We start from the raw sequence: 22,003 nt of genomic DNA, 5'->3' as shown, positions 1-22,003 counted from the left end.
ATGATTGAGTTAGTCATGGGTGAACAGGGAGTATAGAAGGGGGCTGAGCACACACCCCTGGGGGGCACCCGTGTAGAGAATCAGTGTGGCAGAAGCATTATTGCCTAACCTCACCAACTGGGGGCGGCCCATCAGGAAATGTGTATTTATTTAGAATCCCAATTAGCACTCTTCCTGGGGTCCAGCAACATTAAGGCAGCTATGTACACACAATTGAATATAACATTTCATAACACATTGTGTCCTCATCAAATGAAACTACAAAAGTTTATTTAAGAATCCGAATAGACCTCAAACTTTGAAGGAAACACTGGGCCAAGAGTAAAGGTTAAGAGAGATTTATTTTACATAAAAAAGGGTGCAAACTCGATTTTCCCTTTAAGTTAGGAGGGAATAAAAAGTATGATTTTGGAAAGTTCCCAAGACACATTTCACTTGAGGTTTCTGGGGGCGAGGGGGGTAGGCATTTTAAGACAGAAAGAGTCGAGACCTCGTTTCTTTCTGTGTAAAAAAAAAATAAGGAAAAAGGGGGGTTTTCACAATTGGAGCCCTTAACCAGGTTAAAGCATTCAAATACATTTTGAAGTAACATTCATGTTTCAACACAGTAATATTCATAATACAATTGTAATACTTGACTCATATTCATAGCTTTGAAACTATTACCAGAACAGGAGACAGCTTTGAAGAGGGAGAAAAGAAAAACGGATCAAGAAAATAGACTCCCATTTGAACATAATCAACTTTACATAATTTACAATTGAAAATAATCAGTACAATATTGCAGTCTTGTCTCTAACCACTGGAGGTCTACAGTTTAAGCAACTCTGAACGTAATGTCGGAAAAAGTCTACCTCACTTGAGCAGTCTTTGCAGCTCGTGCCCTACACATTTCTGTGGACAAATGCAAGCAACCATCGATAAATGGTCTCTCCAACACTGAGGAAGTGGAGAGTGTCTGGAACGACAGTGAGAATGAAAAAGGAACCAGCAACGATGAAAATGGTCGTTAAGGCCCTGATGGACCCGTTTCATTCAAGCAAGATAGTATTCTTTAAATACACAAAGCATACCAGTACAATAATAATTGTGCTTAAAGCCAATGAGAAAACCTCCGGTTGAATTAATCTACCCCTAGATGCAGAAGGCATGACGAGGATACAACTGGTCAAAGCCATCTGACTCAGTGTCGTCTTCTAGTTGCTGATGGAGAGGGTAAAGTCATGCCTCCCCCGTAGCATCTAGTTCATTTAGAGCTGACTGTACATATGTACATGTTGCACAAACTGTGGCAAAACATTTCAAGTATGTATTAAAGTAAGTGGTTCCATTAATAAAAAGGAAGTACAATGACAAGAAAACAAGGATGCCAAAACAATAACTTTGGTTGTTGGGATCAAGCAAGAAAAGAAGGTCAAGAATACTTAATGAAAGAAATTATAATCTGTAATCATAAGCAATATTACTATAGTAGAAGCCTCATGAATTCTTAGTCACGTAAATGATCTAAAGCAAAATAAGACCTTTTATGGAATGTCAGAAATACGCAACCATACCAATTCTGAGTTGGTATGGTTGTTACACAAGCATTGCCTGGGAAGACAGCAGGTAAGCAATAACATGGCAAAAAAATATATCTATTTCTGAATGGTTTCTCCAAAAGCACTTGCAATGTTAGAACTAACCCACCAAATGCCAGTGTCTAAAATGGCACCACCTTAAGAGCAGAGAATAGGGCTCATGTCTACATGTTAACATTTCAGCACCCTTGGCACCAGATGAAGGTGAGGTCATGAAGCTGACACTGGGGGGGCAAAGACAGATGAGAGAACAAAAAGTGCGCGCTAGAGACAGTAATGGCTTTTCTCTGAGGTATACATATTCATAGTCAGCGCTTCCTGATACAGTGAGTGACATCTCAAACAAACCCTGCCATCGGAGGAGGTTGTGTTAACATGTCATGGAGGAAAAGGAATGTGCAGCGTCAAAATTACCCCCAGTGGGATCAGAAGGCTGCATGGGCAAATATATACTGCCATCAGGGGGCGTGTGGGACTCCGGTGAATAAGCCAGTAAAAGTCCTCTGGTCTTCACTAGTTACCCTAGCCACGAAGTCATAAACACCCAGACTTCTACGATTTATGTTCTTAAAAATGTCATTTTAAACCTACCTCGAACCACAATGATAATATTATGCCTAACACTAATCTTAAATTAAGACCAAAAAGTGTCATGCATTTTTACGATATAGCCAATTATGACAATATGGCTGTGGTAACTAGCAGAAAATACATCCTCTGTCCTCTCAAGAAACCCTGGGGTCAGCACCTCCATGCTGCACCAGTGTCATAGAAAGTTTAAAAGGCTGGGATAAATACAGTCCTTTCTCTCTTCCTTCAAGTAATCACTGATTGAACATGACTAGAAAAGCCATTTCTTTCAACTGTCACGTTATATCATTAAGTACTTCAAGGAAGGGAAGAAGCCAACAAAAACAACAAGGTGAAGGAGAGAGAAAAGGAGAGAGCAAGAGAAGGAGAGCAACACCACATGACAACAGCCTAAGCCTTTTACCCACTTCACAATTATCCTGGTGTGGTCAGCAGCGATGTCTAAAAGTCTGAATGATAGGTGGGTGAATCAACTGACCAATCCATGAATTAAGATCACTCACAAGCACATCATTTAGTCAGACAATGGCATTTGAGTAAATCCTGACACTCCACTACTTGACTAAGACTCGTCACATCTTTCAATTCAAGTACATTTGAAATAATTTAAACTGCAGAGATACTTACTCAAGACATACACTTTCAAGGAAGAATACGACATTTGCACACAGTACAAAAAAAAATCTGCTTTGTTACTCAAAAATATACATAGCTTCTGTTTGTCTATCCCTATAAAAGACAGCTAGGGAACTGACTCCAAAGATAAAAACGTATCATACAGTATCACACAAGCCTGTGTGTCTGTGTACAAGGGAGTTATTCAATAGAAGCATAAGGAAATTGACAATTCCTCCAGCCTTGACTCAAAGCCACAGAGTTCTTGCCACCATTTCCATAATACACAAGTGAAACAGTGGATAGTATCTAGATGGTAGAGAGCGAGGCTGGCATTCTAACTGCAGTCAACAGTAGGTACAAAATAAGTAGTGCACTCAATCGCCCCCCCCCCCCCCCCCCCATGAAAAAGCAAGATCATTCAATGATTAAAAAAATACAAATTACAGGACATCATACATTTTCAGTTCACATTGACAACAAAACAAAATAAATTGAAAACAGACAAGATAACCACTCAGGAGTAAACACTGAGGTTTACCAAAAGGGTAGAATATTATTGTAAAATGTAGCATTTCACAACCTCAAATGTTTTGACTGCAGAGGAACACAAATAAGCAAATCTGAAGAATAAAAAAAAAGGTCCTTCACTTCCTTTTACTCTGATGACCTTAGATGACCTGTCACGAGTCACATAAAACTGTTCCTGTATTTGAAATCTTCAAATTCTGCTTTCTCAACCTTGTCTGCACTAAAATTGATTTAAAGTGAGAGACCACAGTGTCATCTCCTAAAACGCAACCATTTCCACAGGCTAAATAATTTTGACCTCTAAGGGGCATTGAGGCAGCTGTATAGTCTCCCTCTCTACAGCTTCCATTTCTTAAGTCCAGGTCTTGAGCGTCGACACCACAGCACAGCTCCATTTTTTGTTCTAGCCCAGCAAACACACCTGATTCAAAAATAATACTCAACTAATCATTAAACCTGTAATTAGTTGATTCAGGTGTTCCGGCTGGGCTAGAACAAAAATATGCAACACCATAAGGTACCCCAGGAATCCAGTTGAGCAACACTGCTCTATAGGAACCAGACTTGTCAACATGTCTTCTTATTGGCTGGTGTGTTGTTGCAGTGAACAGATGCCTATCCTGATAGGCTCTGAAGAGAGGTGGTTTGATTAAGGCATTACATGTTAAGGCCAGCAGTAGGAGCAGTAGCATCTAAATCAATAGGAGAGCCAAGTCTGTTCTCCTTGTCCAAGATTCAGTACACAGACAGACAGACTGGAGGTAGAAGCCACCCTAAAGTGTACACCTGGTGTCAGTTCATGATAGCCCAATCCTAGCTTTAAACATTGGGAGGTAAAAAAAAAAAAAAATCTACAACTGACCTTAGATCAGCAGTTGGAAGCAACTTTTCCTAAATCCGCACAGACACAAAGTTAAGTGTTTGTGGATAACAGGGACCAGTTTACAGGTACTGGCAATGTTACCAAAAGCAATGCGAAATGCAACTCATAACAGATCTATTGGTGATTCTCCCCCCCCCAAACATTTCTTTTTTGGCCTGAAATTGAAAAGCTGAAAAGGAGTGGGTGGGTAATAATGACCAGTGCATGGATCTGGAATACAAATAATTTTCAGTTAAATCTAAATCTGGTAACATAATAGGTCCTCTGTCCACACACATCCCTTTGGTCACTCGCTGCGGTCTAACATTTTTCTTGCATATCATTGAAATTAGCACAATTGTTTTTAACACAAATATGGAGGCAGAAGGCAAATTTAGTGATTGTTGAGAGGTGAATTGGTACTCATCAGGTTTTTTTCTGGCAAGGATGCATTAGAAAAGTGATTATTTTGGTGTTCCCTCCTTTTCTACCATTTCTTTCTGCTTTGACTACTTATGCCAATCCCAAATCAACCTGCAGACCATTCTTGATAGATTTGAAAGAACCTGTGGCATCTTTGCAGATCTACAAGGGACCATGGAGGTGTCTAGGGTTGAAGCAAGGTTACTTCAGGACTAGGAAGCATCATCTATAATGCCTTCTTCAAAAGACAGTCAAACAGGGCTTAGTGGGAGGAGCTTCGTGGCATATGAACCAATTAGCCATTAGGGCACAGTCACACATTCAAACAAACATCCACACCTACGTATGTAGACATAAATTGGTATGAACAAAAAGCAAATGGGACAGCTTAAGACCGGCTTTTACTGTGGAGGTGAGTGGGTTTGGAGAGAGAGAAAGAGGAGAGAGACACAAGAAAGAAAGGTGGTAGAGGTCTATAGACTGCTAGACTGGTCTCCTCACGCCCGAAAAGAGAAATGGAGAGGGGAAGACTTGACTTTTGATCTCCACTAGAAAAAAACAAAAAACAAACTGGGGCAGATGAAGAGATGTCCTCAGGCATCCTCCAGTATTCAGAGGAAAGGTCAAAAGTCAAATTTAGTCATTCATCCACCAAGAAGGAAAGAAAAGAAAGGACTTTGTGGCCAAGGTCTTCATGTGTATAGTAGTTCCATTCAGTAGGTCCAGGTCAGTAAGAATCCCATTTCTCTTGTAATAACAAGTCTCTCTCCCAACTCCCTCCCAGAAATGTCCCTTCGTTAGTTTCCTTAAAACTAAACTCGCTCAGCGACACCGGACAGGGTAGCAGGATATCATTTCTGCCGTGGAGTGTTCTTCTTCCGTTTTCGCTTGAAGCAACAACACCTGAAGAGAAAGGATTAAGAGACAGAAGAGGAAAGTTAATTGACAATCTATATCTTTCAATATGCTGCAATCACTCCAAACTTACTCAACTTCAAATTTGTAATTAATGTGAACATTTAACAGTTATAAAAATGGAGCGCGAGAGTGTGACGTGAGAAGAGAGCGAGCATGTGATGGGGAGGGAATAAACCCAGACTGTATGCTACCCAGCTGGCACAAAACGCTTCCGTAATGTTCTACAATTAGATCGAACAAGGTTGCAGGCAGGTAACTGTATAACCAACGTTGCAGTTCTTTGTGAACCCCATACGAATGCCATCACAAATCCGTTCTTGACGGAGACAAGCACTGTGTGGCTATGGCCTTAAGTCTTTCCAGTTGAGCTACATAATCATGCTTCAGCTCCTCTTAGTAGTGTGAAAAGGATATTAGTCACTTCATGTGAGAAGCCTCAAATCCAATATGAAAGCAACATTGTTATTTGTTTAATGGAATGTCAAGGGTGAAGCCAATAAACCAACACAGTGCTGGATATGTTGTCTGGTGCTAGTCTGGTGATATTCGTTTAGTGCTAGTCTGGTCCACTCCCTTTGAATGGCTGATGTGTATGGGAGTGGGACTCACCACAGGTTGAGCATTTTCACGCAGCTACAGAGAGAGTGTGAGGAGAAAAGACAGATTAATACTGTACAGAGATCGAGACAACGATGCAAGATAGTCCTTGTGCAAGGTAGAACCACATGCATGCACACACAGACACACACACACACAAAGAGTTTGGCTAAGGACAATCATCGCAGTTCATGCAAGGGAAACTAAAACAAAGACAGAAAGGTGAAAGTATGAGGGGAATTGTTCTTTTTTTGTTTTAGCTAGAAAGTATATTTTCAGATTCAAATAATTCAGATAATCAGAAATTGTAAGAATTTTGCCCCATATCATAATTGAAACTAACTGAACCAAAATATGTTTTTTTTTGCAGATTATCAGTTCACCACCCAGTCCTGACAGGTTCCTGCCACAAGAGACAACTTGTTTGGACATGATTTTATCCCAGCTCAGGCAGTTTGATTTCTTGTATCTAATACGCTTTCACGGTACTTCAAACTGGTTGGAATTGGACAGTTAGTCAGTCTCATGGACTGAGCAAGAGTTATAGTAAAGAAATTATCCAAAATACCACTGTCATAAATCGTCTTCCGATACATTTCTTCAACGTCTTCACTGACATTTTTAACCTCTCCCTGACCCAGTCTGTAATACCTACATGTTTCAAGCAGACCACTATAGTCCCTGTATCCAAGAACGTCAAGGTAACCTGTCTAAATGACTATTGACCCGTAGCACTCATCTGTAGCTTTGAAAGCCTGGACATGGCCTTCATCTGCAACTGGATCCTGGACTGCCTGACGGGACGCACCTAGGTGGTGATGGTAGGCAACAACACATTGATCACATTGACCCTCAACACAGGGGCCCCTCAGGGTTGTGTGCTTAGTTCCCTCCAGTACTCCCTGTTCATCCACGAATGCGTGGCCACGCATGACTCCATTACCATCATTAAGTTTGCAGAAGGTGGTAGGCCTGATCACCTACAACCACGAGACAGCCTATAGGGATGTCAGAGACCTGGCAGTGTGGTGCCAGGACAACCTCTTCCTCAACGTCAGCAAGACAAAGGAGCTGATCATGGATTACAGGAAATGGAGGGTCGAGCATGCCCCCATTCACGTTGACAGGGCTGAAGTGAAGAGAGTCAAGAGCTTCAAGTTCCTCAGTTTCCACATCACTAAGGATCTATAATGGTCCAAACACACAAACGCAGTCATGAGGAGTGCACAATAATGCCTCTTCCCCCTCAGGAGGCTGAACAGATTTGGCTTGGGCCCTCAGATCCTCAACAATGTCTACAGCATCACCACTGAGAGCATCTTGACTGGCTGCATTCCCACTTGGTATGTCAACTACTTGGCATCTGACAGCAAGGCGCTGCGCAGAGGGTAGTGCGTACGGCCTAGTACATCACTGGGGCAGAGCTCCCTGCTATCCAGGACCTCTACAACAGGCGGTGACAGAGGAAGGCCCTAAGAATTGTTGAAGACTTCAGCCACCCGTAATAGACTGTTCTCTCTGCTACCGCACGGTAAGCGGTAACGATGCACGAAGTCTGGAACCAACAGGACCCTGAATAGCTTTTATCCCCAAGCCATAAGACAGCTAAATAGTTAGTTAAATAGTTAACCAAATAGCTAACTGGACTATCAGCATTGCACTAACTTTTTTTTACTCATCACATATGCTACTGCTACATCCAAACCGCCTCAAGTGCAGACCACGTGTACGGCGTCGTGTGTGTGAGCAGTTTGCTGATGTCAACGTTGTGAACAGAGGGACCCATGGTGGCAATGGGGTTATGGTACTGGCAGGCATAAGCTATGGACAACAAACAAATGAGCATTTTATCGATGGCAATTTGAATGCAGAGAAACCGTGATGAGATCCTGAGGCTCGTTGTCGTCCCATTCATCCACCTCTATCGCCTCATGTTTCAGCATGATAACGCACGGCCCCATGTCGCAAGGATCTGTACACAATTACTGGAAGCTGAAAATGTCCCTGTTCTTACATGGCTTGCATACTCACCAGACATGTCACACATTGAGCATGTTTCTGACAATATGTTTCCTGTCTATATCCAGCAACTTCGCACAGTCATTGAAGAGGAGTGGGACAACATTCCACAGGCCACAATCAACAGCCTGATCAACTCTATGCGAAAGAGATATGTCGTGCTGCATGAGGCAAATGGTGGTCATACCAGATAGTGACTACCTTCCTGATCCACGCACCTACTTAAATTTTTTTAACGTTATCTGTATTCCCATTCATGTGAAATCCATAGGTCAGGGCCAAATACATTTGTTTCCATTTACTGTTTTCCTTATATGAATTGTGTCTCAGTAAAATCATAGAAATTGTTGCATTTCACTGTTAGTCCGCACTTGTTTACGAAGAATGTGACAAATAAAATTTGATTTGATTACAACTAAAAAAACGAAGTGCTTTCGAAAGGGACAGATGACCAAGCAAAAATGGGGAGAGAGCGAGCTAGCTACGACAGAAGAAAAAGCGGCAGAAACGTACTTGGCCTCATCCACCACCTCCACGTCGGCCTGCGCTGCGATAGGTGCGTTGGAGTGGGCCGTCATTGGGTCATCGGCATTCAGTTCCCCATTGGTGGAGCTGACCACCTGAGGCACATGGAAAAAAAGTCATATCAGCCATGCAAAAATAAAGATAATTCTGCTAGATGACTAAATGCCAACATTGCGTCGTAAGATTAACAAAAACACGATCATACTATAGCCCAAAGTGTCATGATAACATCTTGTGACAACCAACTTAACTCTGTCACGAGTCACATAAAACTGTTACTCATGTATGCATGTTGGCTAGGTCTACTGCTAGCTAACTCAATTTTGTATTAGTTTATTTAAAAATGTGTTTTTCCCCCACTCCAAATACAAACATACGCAAACAACAACTTACCGAAATAAACTACATCCTCTGCCCAGACCCGTACGCTCACACCTCCATCCTTAGTGCCTGCATTATTGTTTGTCACATGGCCTTATATTGTACCGATTTGTTTTTCCTTGGTCGCAGATGCCATTTCAATAATCGATCATTCGATTTTTCCATTGTGTTAATTGATTTCCACGTTGTCATACGTTTTTTTCCAGATGAGTGATGAGAATCGTCCGGTCCATTGGGTATCACTATACCCTCATATGCCATGTCTTTAAATATGCATACAGACTGATTAAAATTAAGTTTACATTGTAATACTTCTGACAGCAAACTTTCTAGCTCCACCCATACATTTAGGATTTTATAGCATTCCCAGAAAACATGGATTATTGAATCATTGTTAGTTTTACACTTCAGACATGACTCTGCCGTTGTGCTGTAGAATGTGAATTTTTTCACTTGTATGATAAATTATATACATTAGTTTATACTGCATTGACATACATTTTCATTAACTGCAATTTCATTAGTTATGCGCCAACTTCCCCCCCCCCATCTTGTGCCAATATCAGTTATTTTAAGTCTTGGTTAAAATAGTTTTTTTTTTTTTTCTTCTAAGAGATTGTCAGTTGGATATGCTCTCTGCAAGGTTTGGTATATATCTAACCTATCATATGAACATTATTTTCTGACTCAAATAAGATTCCCTCAAGGTTGCTCTGATGTTCAAAATATTGTGTGATATGTCACTTAAGAATGTATTTCAAATTGGTCAGTCCAAAATGACTTTTTAATTCTGTCATGGAAATGAATGTATTTCCTGTTACCAAGTCATTTACAGTTTCTATGCCTTTAGTTTATCCACGTGGACCAATTTATCGGTGAATTCTGAAAAGCTATGCTAGCCAACAATCTTAACTACAACTAATAGTTTCAAGAAAGCGTAATGCCAGTTGTCATAAGCTGTTATGACATCAGCTCTGTAATGACTGCTTACGGCATCTTGCCCGTTCGGTCACAAACATTACAGTAATACGTAGGCCCTCATGACAGAAATATAAACTAAAGTCAAGTTACTGATTTCCATCCATACAGCTTAGCCACTTCCAGACATCCATGTGGCTCATTAGCCTTTACTCTACTCCCGGTCTCCCTTAATGGGAAAGGATCTTGCTTGAGTGTGAGTGAACATGTGTCTGGTGGGCCTTGTGAACCGGTCTCTCCCTGTCTGCCGCCTCCTCAGACTAAATGTCTGCATGCTGCTATGAAAAAGCTGGTCCCTCCCTGTCTTGCTCCTGAATACAACATGTTAATCATCATTGCTGTTGATCAACATAACACCTTCGCATACACAGTACAACATCTATCTTAAGAGCAAAGAGCGGGTGAAAGCAATGTGGCGAGGGCCCCACCTATGAAGAGTTTCTGCCATATTGCTTTCATTTTTTATGTCCCTTCGTATCTGTGGGCTAGAGGGCTATCAAGGACATAGGCAACGAAGCAGGTTTTTTGGTTTTGAAGCCAGCCACTAAGTAGTAGTCGGTATCTCAGTGGTTGGTGTATACCTGCACAGAGCCCCCATGCCTGTCTGCGGCCAGGTGGGAGCTGCTCAGGTAGGAGGAGTTTGTCTGCCGGTGGGGCTGTGCATCCCATGCCCCTCTGCGGTCTGATGCTGCCGTCTGGTTGGTTGGGGAGGCGGATGGGCAGAGCAAGATGTGGGTGGGCGGTGCAAGTGAGTGAGAGCAGCAGGTGCCAACAGGCCATGCAACGCAGGAAAACAAAGAAAAAGAGGTGAGACGCATGGCGAAGCTGGGAATACGTGTAAGCAATTGAAAACAACCAGGTCAAAACAAAAAAAGTATGGCAAAATTAGAAATTTAAAGGTAGACTCAGCAAAATGACGTTGCCACGAGCAGCATCGCCGATATCGAGATGAGCGATATGCAACACTTCACTCTCATACAGTATCTGCGCATGTGCAAAGGTTGGCGTCACGCGGTGACCGCGTGGTAGCCACGGGAACAAAACAGCGGAGAAGTAGAGCCTCACGTTTCAACACTAAGTTGTTGCGGAAATTAACCCTTAATCTACTTCATATGGCTGAGTCTACCTTAATTTGATTTCTGATTTTAAAGCAAAACATTTTAGACAGTTATAAGAAACCCTGTATGTATGTTTGACATCTTTTTCTGTATTACCATATTTTATAACCCTGGTGGCTTTCCTAAGAGACTTGCATTGTTTCTTTGTCCTGGCTGCATTGATTGAGTAGTCTGGGCCAGCAAGCACTGCTTTATCCCCCAATGTATCTCGTTCTTTCACTGTTCCCCTGGACAGGACAGGTTGCACGTGACAGGACATTGAGGGATTAGCTACTAATAAAGTTGTTGAAGGGGGCTTTGGCAGGGGTCTTATGCAGTCTGGGAGCTTTCAACTGGTAATTACTGCGAGTTCATTTCAGACTGGTTGTCATGTCCTGTATTGCGGGTCTGAAGTCCTGGCTCAATAAAACGACTCGTGCTTGGAGAGACTGATGGGGTGATATGCGTCGACCTACTCAAAAACAAGGATGTTTCCTTTATCCCCCCCTCTCATTTCTCTCCTTTTTTCTACCTCTAGTTCTCTTCAAGTCCAATCTGCCTTATTCACCTTCATCTTTCTCCCTCTACCTAAATCTCCCCTCCATCTCAATTCCTTCCTCTACCCTCCGTCTCTCCAGCTTGCTCTTACAATCCCTTTTTGGCACATACTGGAGCACCAATGGAGACAGGTGGGTTGTTGTTCAGAGCTGAAGCAATGATTAGAGATAAGTCTGGGACTCCTGGGCGCAGCGCCACACACACTCACGTAGAACTACTCTAGCTGCAGCCAATCAAATTTGAGACAAGCTTCACTGCCTGTTGGGAGCCATAGCTGGAGGACTTCCAACTGTGAAATTCCTTTTGCGTCTCTCCATGCCTCTTTCTGGTTGAACACAGCCAGGCAGAGGCGGAGATGGACGAGGTATTTTGGTGCCAACAGCAACTCATCTAAAAGATCAGCTGAGACTACATGTTAGGTTCTAATTTCGACCTGAAAGCTCCTTTTGCTTCTGTCTTTTCCAAAAGCGGAGATGCTGAGAAATATAATTTTTTACTAGTTGTTAGAAAATGTTAGAAAACTGTTAGAAAATCAAGCCATATAGCACCAAACCAACCGAAAAAAGATTTGAGAGGAAAGCTCAAAGTGTGTGGAGCATAAGCAAAACCACCCAGTTGGAAAAAAACTATATGGACTACTACTCTTTTGCCTTAAAATTGTACAAATTTAAATGGTGTTGGACTAACTGTAGTGTAAACTGTAAAGCTTGTTGAGAGCTAAGGTGATATATTTAGACAATCCGAAACCCATAATCTTAAGTCTTGCAACTCCATAGCATTGAAACTAATTCTACAGTAGGTCACTTATACAAATATAAGGTGTTCAAGCAAGCAATACTTATTCATTGTCCTTGTGGCTGGTAAGGTGGGGACCAACACCATTTCAATCTCCTTCAATTTAGGAATTGGCTCTCCTATTGAGAAATTCCATGTCCAAATCAACTGACAGGAATGGAAATAGTATTGACTAGAACCATGCACATTTTCATCACAAGGATTTGTATATTCATGAATTTGTTGATTCCAGTAGATTTTCTGGAAATTATTGGCTTTTTCAGCTCTGCCTGTTCATCTGAAGTGAGACTGTGTTTACTTGGTTCCGTAGGGGTTGTTGCTGAGAGGGCCTGTCTCTGTTAGCGTTGCTTTCTCTCGTGATGGCAGACGCACCCGAGTCCACGTTGACAGCCCCCACTGGAGTAGGCTGAGAGAAAGAGTGAAAACGAGAGAAAGAGAGAGACTGCCAGGTAAACAAAAAGGCTAAAGGAAATATATATATTTTAATTATTTCACGTGTTTTAAATTCTCTACTTTTGATTTCCCAACTTTCCAGCTATGAAAGGTACACAAAAAGTTATACAAAAACAAAAAGGAATTAACAGTTAGCAAGCTGCTGCAAATCAGGACATTTACTCTAGTCTTTCAACAGCTGCTATTTGACAATTGTAGTTGAGACTACACTTATGATATTTAGCATGTGAACGCTAGCTACTCACAATCGGTCTGCCATCCCAGTCGTAGGTGTAGTCAAAGGTGTATCCTTTCCGCTCAAGCAGCTCGGTGAACAGAGTCCTCAAATACTCGTAGTCGGGCTTCTCAAAGAAGTCCAATCGCCGCACGTAGCGCAGGTAGGTGGCCATCTCTTCTACAAATGGGGAAATACAGTCAACATGGTTCAGGCAAAACAAGAGGCCCATCTAGTCATACCTGACAATTGAGTGCACTAAGGCCACATTTTCCCCTCTACTGATGGTTTGTCACAAAAACTGCTGCTTTATTTGTAAATATTTGTAAACAGCTTGTGCACGGTATCTAAGGAAGTCTCAAGGTTTTGCTCGCCTGAGGTAAAGTATATCATGATAAACTGTAGACCACACTATCTACCTAGAGATTTCATCTGTATTTTTCGTAGCTGTCTACATACCACCACAGACCGATGCTGGCACTAAAACCGCAATCAATGAGCTGTATACCGCCATAAGAAAACAGGAAAATGCTCATCCAGGAGGCGCTCCTAGTGGCCGGGGACTTTAATTCAGGGAAACGTAAATCAGTTTTACCTCATTTATAACTAAAGGGGAAAAAAATCCTAGACCACCTTACTCCACACACAGAGACGCATACAAAGCTCTCCCTCACACTCCATTTGGCAAATCTGACCATAATTCTATCCTCCTGATTCCCGCTTACACGCAAAAATGAAAGCATGAAGCACCAGTGACTAGCTATATAAAAAAAGTGGTCAGATGAAGCAGATGCTAAACTACAGAACTGTTTTTCAACCTATGCTTGCTTCAAGGCAAGTAACACTGAAACATGCATGAGCGGATCAGCTGTTCCGGGCAACTGTGTGATCACGCTTTCTGCAGCCGATGCGAGTAAGACCTTTAAACAAGTCAGCATTCACAAGGCTGCAGGGCCAGACGGATTACCAGGACGTGTACTCCCAGCATGCAAGTGTCATCATTGACATTTTCAACCTTTACCTGTCTGAGTCTGTAATACCAACTTGTTTCAAGCAGACCACCATAGTCCCTGTGCCCAAGAACACTAAGGTAATGTGCCTAAATGACTACCAACCTGTAGCACTCACACCTGTAACCATGAAATGCTTTGAAAGGCTGGTCATAGCTCATAAACACCATTATCCCAGAAACACTAGACCCAAAATGTGCATACCACCCCAACAGATCCACAGATGATGCAAGCTATATTGCACTCCACACTGCCCTTTCACACCTGGACAAAAGGAACACCTATATGAGAATGCTATTCATTGACTACAGCGCAGAGTTCAACACCATAGTGCCCTCATAGCTCATCACTAAGCTAAGGACCCTGGGACTAAACATCTCCCTCTGCAACTGGATCCTGGACTTCGACGGGCTGCCCCCAGGTGGTATGGGTAGGTAACAACACATCCGCCACGCTGATCCTCAACTTGGGGACCCCTCAGGGGTGCATGCTCAGTCCCCTCCTGTACTCCCTGTTCACGCATAACTCCACAGCCAGGGACGACTCCAACACCAGCATTCACTTTGCCGATGACACAGCAATGGTAGGCCTGATCACCGACGAAACCGCCTATAGGGAGGTCAGAGACCTGACCGTGTGGTACAAGGACAACAACCTCTCCCTCAACATGACCAAGACAAAGGAGATGATTGTGGATTACAGGAAAAGGAGGACTGAGCACGCCCCCATTCTCATCGGTGGGGCTGTAGTGGAGCAGGTTGAGAGCTTCAAGTTCCTTGGCATCCATGTCACCAACAAGATAACATGATCCAAGCACACCAAGACTGTCGTGAAGAGGGCATGACAAAACCTATTCCCCCTCAGGAGACTGAAAATATGTGTCATGGGTCCTCAGATCCTCAAAAGGTTTTACAGCTGCACCAATCGATGGGGTGCATCACAACCTGGTAAAGGCAACTGCTCGGCCTCTGACCGCAAGGCACTACAGAGGGTAGTGCGTACGGCCCAGTAAATCACCGGGACCAAGTCGTAAAAATAGTCCAAGACACCAGCCACCCTAGTCATAGACTGCTGTCTCTGCTACCGCACGGCAAGCGGTACCGGAGCGCCAAGTCTAGGTCCCAGAAGCTTCTAAACAGCTTCTACCCCCAAGCCATAAGACTGCTGAACAAGTAAACAAATTGCTACCCAGACTATTTGCATTGCTTTTACTCTCGGTTTATTATCTATGCAAAGTCATTTTAATAACTCTACCTTCATGTACATATTACCTTGACCCCGGTGCCCCCCGCACATTGACTCTGTATTACAGAGTAACATACAATAACATACTCTGTATGTTATTTACTGCTGCTCTTTAATTATTTGTTATTCTTATCTATTACTTTTTTTTTGTTATTTTCTTAAAACTGCATTGTTGGTTAAGGGCTTGTAAGTAAGCATTTCACTCTAAGGTACCTGTTGTATTCGGCGCATGTGACAAATCAAATTTGATTTGATTTATATAGCAAATGTGCCCACTGATTTTGGCACATGCTCTTAAGCCAATAGCTCGCAGATACAGTGCAGGTAGGCTACCTACATTATGAGATTATTATGGATAAGAGCGATATTATTTGTATCTATCAAACGGCAGCCAAGCGTCAATCATCATGTCACCAGAATAAGATCCTCGCTATTTATTGGAATAGTATTTAATCTGTTGCCTAATAAACTGCATGCTTTCGAGTCGTGTAAGTTGTGGGAGGACCACACAAAATATTGAGTGACTACTTCAATATGATGGTTATATCAATATTTGCACATTTCTCGTATAATTCATTTTTAACGACCCAAAAAGACACCATGTCAAATGAATAAATTGTCGGCATTTCTAAAATTAAACCAACAGTTCCTGTTTCCATCAGCCCAGTTGTAAATTTTGTCATGCAACAGCTAAATTCATCCGCATGAAAAGTTGATGGAAACATGGTGTCTTGCAAATACATGCTCTATCATTCACTCTCCTATGCGCCTGTCCTCCAAGAAGCATCTTCTGCTAACTTAACTTCTTCGGGATAGGGGGTAGCATTTTCACTTTTGGATGAAAAGCGTGCACAGAGTAAACTGCCTCCTACTCAGTCCCAGATGCTAATATATGCATATTATTAGTATTGGGATAGAAAACAATCTGAAGTTTCTAAAACTGTTTGAATGATGTCTGAGTATAACAGAACGCATATGGCAGGCAAAAACCTGAGAAAAAATCCAAAAAGTGGGAAATCTAAGGTTTGTAGTTTTTGAACTCAGCCGCTATCGAATACACAGTGGGATATGGGTCATTTTGCACTTCCTAAGGCTTCCACTAGATGTCAACCGTCTTTAGAAGGTGTTTCAGGCTTCTACTGTGAAAGGGGGCCGAATGAGAGGGGATTGAGTCAGAGGTCTGGCAGCAGCCTCGATCTCAGTCACGCGCATTCACATGAGGTAGCTCTCGTTCCATTGCTTTTCTACAGACAACGGAATTCTCCGGTTGAAACATTGAACATTTATGATAAAAACATCCTAAAGATTGATTCTATACTTAGTTTGACAAGTTTCTACGACCTGTAATATAACTTTTTAAACTTTTCGTCCGACGATCGGCTGGACCTGCGTTTGGATTTGTTTACCAAACGCCCTAACAAAATAAGCTATTTGGACATAAATTATGAACTTTATCGAACAAAACATACATGTATTGTGTAACATGAAGTCCTATGAGTGTCATCTGATGAATATCAAAGGTTAATTTTATCTCTATTTGTGACTCCTCTCTTTGGCTGGAAAAATGGCTGAGTTTTTCTGTGACTTGGTGGTGACCTAACAATTGTTTGTGGAGCTTTCGCTGTAAAGCATTTTTGAAATCAGACACTGGCTGGATTTGCGAGAAATGTATCTTTAAAATGGTGCCTAATACTTGTATGTTTGATAAATTTGATTTATGAGATTTCTGTTGATTTGTATTTGGCGCACTGCAATTTCATTGGCTGTTGGCGAGGGGTTCCGCTAGCGGAACGGGGTTAGCAGAACCCCAGTCCAAGTCCAGCTCGCTCTTGATTATTCTATTGTGATTATTAACTGCCATAACATGCAGTGCAAAGTGTGTGTTCTAGGAAATGTAACCATTTCAAAGGCATGTACTAGTGTCATGGTGGAAGATTGGCACAATACCTGGAAAGCTTTCACAGAGGACCTCGATGGGAGTGTTGCGCTTGGTGTCGCCAATCTTCTGGTATCGCTCTTTCAGGGTGTCAGCCTGTAGGTAGAAGGCACAAATTGAGCCCAAACACACTTTTGCCATATTTTCTCCCTCCCTTCAACCCAATGTTACATTTCGCTTTCCCTCCTCCTAGCCAGTCTTTCAATCACCCACTTTATCGCTCCTGTGCTTCCTTTAGGTGAACATTCCTTCTCTCTCCCCCTCCTTGAATCACAACTAGTAGCGCATCACACATCATAGCAAAATGCTTCGCAACAAAAAAACAAGCATTTCTTATTGGACAAGCTCAGATAGTACCACCCCATTTTGTGCCTACTGAACATGACCCAGCTGACATCATGCCTAGCTCCCCTACCTTGAGTCCTTGCCACGGTAGACTCCCTCGTAGGAAATACATGAACATGTGGCCCAGGGCTTCCAGGTCATCCCGCCGACTTTGCTCTGAAACAAAAAGGGAGGGGTGTCCGTTTTCAGCAGTGACCAGTATATAGCCTATTTACCATACTCCTGTGTTGGAAGGCTTGCTCCACACGCACACACATCTCCACACGTCAAAAGTTTATTTGTACGATTTTCTACATTGAAGAATAATAGTGAAGACATCAAAACTACGAAAGAAAACATGGAATCATTTAGCATATTTTAGATTCTTCAAAGTAGCCACTCTTTGCCTTGACAGCTTTGCACACGCTTGGCATTCTCTCAACCATCTTCACCTGGAATGCTTTTCCAACAGTCTTGAAGGATTTCCCACATATGCTGAGCACTTGTTGGCTGCTTTTCCTTCACTCTGCGGACCAACTCATCCCAAACCATCTCAATTGGGTTGAGGTCGGGTGATTGTGGAGGCCAGGTTATCTGATGCAGCACTCCATCTTGGCCAAATAGCCCTTCCACAGCCTGGAGGTGTGATAGGTCATTGTCTTGTTGAAAAATGCGTATTGCTGCTAAAAGCTGTGGTAGCCATGGTGGTTAAGTGTGCCTTGAATTATAAATAAATCATTGACAGTGTCACCAGCAAAGTATCCCCACACCATGACACCTCCTCCTCCATGCTTCACGGTGGGAACCACACATGCAGAGATAATCCGTTCACCTACACTGCGTCTCACAAAAACACAGCGGTTGGAACCAAAAATCTAAAATTTGGACTCATCAGACCAAAGGACGGATTTCCACCGGGCTACTGTCCATTGCTCGTGTTCCTTGGCCCAAGAAAGTCTTCTTCTTATTGGTGTCCTTTAGTAATGGTTTCTTTGCAGCAATTCGACCATGAAGGCCTGATTCCCATAGTCCCCCCTGAACAGTTGATGTTGAGATGTGTCTGTTACTTAAACTCTGAAGCATTTATTTGGGCTGCCATTTCTGAGGCTGGTAACTGTAATGAACTTATCCTCTGCAGCAGAGGTAACGCTGCATCTTCCTTTCCTCTGGCGGTCCTCAAGAGCCAGTTTCATCATGGCGCTTGATGGTTTTTGCAACTGCAGGAAGAATCTTTCAAATTTTCCAGATGACTGACCTTCAGGTCTTAAAAGTAAAGGACTGTCGTTATTCTTGGCTTATTTGAGCTGTTCATGCCATAATATGGACTTTTTACTGAATAGGGCTATCTTCTGTATACCACCCCTACTTTGTCACAGCACAAGTGGCTCAAATGCATTAACTTCTTTGGGATAGGGGGCAGCATTTTCACTTTTGGATGAATAAATAGCGTGCCCAGAGTGAACTGCCTCCTACTCAGTCCCAGATGCTAATATATGCATATTACTAGTATTATTGGATACAAAACCATCTGAAGTTTCTAAAACTGTTTGAATGATGTCTGAGTATAACAGAAATCATATGGCAGGCAGAAACCTGAAAAAAATCCAAACAGGAAGTGGGAAATCTGAGGTTTGTAGTTTTTGAACTCAGCCCCTATCGAATTCACAGTGGGATATGGGTTATGTTGCACTTCCTAAGGCTTCCACTAGTTGTCAACCGTCTTTAGAACGTTGTTTCAGGCTTCTCATGTGAAGGGGAGCCAGGTGGGAGCTGTTTCACTAAGGGGTCTGCCAGCAGCCTCGTTCTCAGTCACGCGCATTTCACATGAGGTTGCTCTCATTCCATTGCTTTTCTACAGACAATGGAATTCTCCGGTTGGAACATTAATGAACATTTAAGATAAAAACATCCTAAAGATTGATTCTATACTTAGTTTGACAAGTTTCTATGACATGTAATATAACTTTTTGTCCTACTGGACCTGAATGCGCTTTTGGATTTGTTTACCAAACGCCCTAACAAAAGAAGCTATTTGGACATAAATGGAAATTATCGAACAAAACAAGCATTTATTGTGGAACTGCGATTCCTGGGAATGCATTCTGAGGAAGATCATAATGCTATTTATGACTAATGTTGACTACCCAACATGGAGGATATTTCTCTGGCTGGTTTGGGCTCTGTGTGCCGTTCTCAGATTATGCTTCTTCCGTAAAGTTTTTTAGAAATCTGACAGTGGTTGCATTAAGGAGAAGTGTATCTAAAGTTCCATGCATAACACTTGAATTTTCATCAACATTTATAATGAGTATTTCTGTGAATTCATGTGGCTCTCTGCAATATCACTACATGTTTTGGAACTACTGAACATAACACGCCAATGTAAAGTAAGATTTTTGGATATATGAACTTTACAGAACAAAACATACATGTATTGTGTAACATGAAGTCCTATGAGTGTCATCTGATGATCAAATTTAGTGATTCATTTTCTCTCTATTTGTGCTTTTTGTGACTCCTCTCTTTGGCTGGAAAAATGGCTGGGTTATTCTGTGAGTTCCATGTGTGTTATTTCATAGTTTGTGTCTATGTCTGAGTAGGTGTGCCCAAACTTTTGACTGGTACTGTATACCTAAACGTAGCAAAAAAAGAAACGTCCTCTCAGTCAACTGCGTTTATTTTCAACAAACTTAACATGTGTAAATATTTGTATGAACATAACAAGATTCAACAACTGAGACACACTGAACAAGTTCCACAGACATGTGACTAACAGAAATGGAACAATGTGTTCCTGAACAGGGGGGGGTCAAAAATCAAAAGTAAGTCACTATCTGGTGTGGCCACCGGCTGCATTAAGCACTGCAGTGCATTTACTCCTCATGGACTGCACCAGATTTGCCAGTTCTTGCTGCGAGATGTTACCCCACTCTTCCACCAAAGCACCTGGGGGGGGGGGGGGGGGGGGGGGGGGGGGGGGATGGCCCTAGCCCTCACCCACCGTTCCAACAGGTCCCAGACATGCTCAAAGGGATTGAAATCCGAGCTCTTCGCTGGCCATGGCAGAACACTGACATTCCTGTCTTGCAGGAAATCACGCACAGAACGAGCAGTATGGCTGGTGGCATTGTCATGCTGGAGGGTCATGTCAGGATGAGCCTGCAGGAAGGGTACCGCATGAGGGAAGGGGATGTTGTCATTGCAGGCGTTGAGATTGCCTGCAATGACAACAAGCTCAGTCCGATGATGCTGTGACACACCGCCCCAGACCATGACGGACCCTCCATCTCCAAATCGATCCCGTTCCGGAGTACAGGCCTCGGTGTAACGCTCATTCCCTCAACGATAAACGCGAATCCCACCATCACCCCTGGTGAGACAAAACCGCGAATCGTCAGTGAAGAGCCCTTTTTGCCAGTCGTATCTGGTCCAGCGACAGTGGGTTTGTGCTACAGGTCGACCGATTATGATTTTTCAACGCAGATACCGATACCGATTATTGGGAGGACCAAAAAAAGCAGATTAATCCAACAATTTTTTTGGGGGGATTTATGTGTAATAATGACAATTACAGCAATACTGAATGAACACTTATTTTAACTTCATATAATACATCAATAAAAATGTAGCCTCAAATAAATAAACATGTTCAATTTGGTTTAAATAATGCAAAAACAAAGTTTTGGAGAAGAAAGTAAAAGTGCAATATGTGCCATGTAAAAAAGCTAACGTTTAAAGTTCCTTGCTCAGAACATATGAAAGCTGGTGGTTCCTTTTAACATGAGACTTCAATATTCCAAGGTAAGAGGTTTTAGGTTGTAGTTAATATAGTATTTATAGGACTATTTCTCTAAACCATTTGTATTTAATATAACTTTGTTCTTATAGGCACCTTAGTATTGCAAGTGTAACAGTATAGCTTCCGTCCCTCTCCTCGCCCCTACCTGGGCTTGAACCAGGAACACAGACAGCCACCCTCGAAGCATCGTTACCCATCACTCCACAAAATACGAGGCCCTTGCAGAGCAAGGTGCGCACTAAAAGTGTTTCAAACGTCACTCGCTCTGAGACTTGGGAAATGCACCCAATAGTAGTGTACATTGTTTTTATACTGTTAGCTAGTTTTATACTGCTAGCTAGTTCTAGCTAGCTATTTGGGTTGGTAGCTATCAAGTAAGGCGTTTGGTTCATACTTTGGATCAATTTCCAGACTTGTGGAGGTATAAAAAAAAAATTCTGAGGTCTTGGCTGATTTCTTCAGATAGCCCCTATCGACAGTGATGAGAGCACGCCAGAGGATGGATGGATGAAGAGCTGGTAAACCGAAGAAGGAAGGGAAGAAAAGGGAGCC

General features: G+C 42.4%; 1 protein-coding gene across 19 annotated transcripts in view; it reads right to left on the bottom strand.

The window, feature by feature from the left end:
* Positions 1-322: 322 nt before the first annotated feature.
* The window catches only part of LOC139373398 (casein kinase I-like), a 70,541-nt gene continuing 48,860 nt past the window's right edge, over positions 323-22,003 (bottom strand). For 2 of the 19 annotated variants that reach the window (XM_071113885.1, XM_071113893.1), the window contains exons 7-14: positions 17,744-17,829; positions 17,340-17,424; positions 13,169-13,317; positions 12,769-12,876; positions 10,602-10,715; positions 8,650-8,756; positions 6,130-6,153; positions 323-5,505 (exon numbers count right to left, since the gene is read on the bottom strand). In XM_071113885.1, coding sequence (XP_070969986.1) covers positions 5,454-5,505; positions 6,130-6,153; positions 8,650-8,756; positions 10,602-10,715; positions 12,769-12,876; positions 13,169-13,317; positions 17,340-17,424; positions 17,744-17,829 — 725 coding nt within the window. In that variant the 3' untranslated portion in view covers positions 323-5,453. Of the gene's footprint in view, positions 5,506-6,129; positions 6,154-6,911; positions 8,757-10,601; positions 10,716-12,768; positions 12,877-13,168; positions 13,318-17,339; positions 17,425-17,743; positions 17,830-22,003 lie in introns of those variants that run through there. The other 17 variants (XM_071113902.1, XM_071113911.1, XM_071113952.1 and 14 more) reach the window with 11 other exon arrangements.

Source organism: Oncorhynchus clarkii, chromosome 2 (assembly GCF_045791955.1).
Source record: "Oncorhynchus clarkii lewisi isolate Uvic-CL-2024 chromosome 2, UVic_Ocla_1.0, whole genome shotgun sequence".
NCBI lineage: Eukaryota > Metazoa > Chordata > Actinopteri > Salmoniformes > Salmonidae > Oncorhynchus > Oncorhynchus clarkii.
Note: the sequence above shows the minus strand (reverse complement) of the source record. Positions and strands in the feature narration are given on the sequence as shown.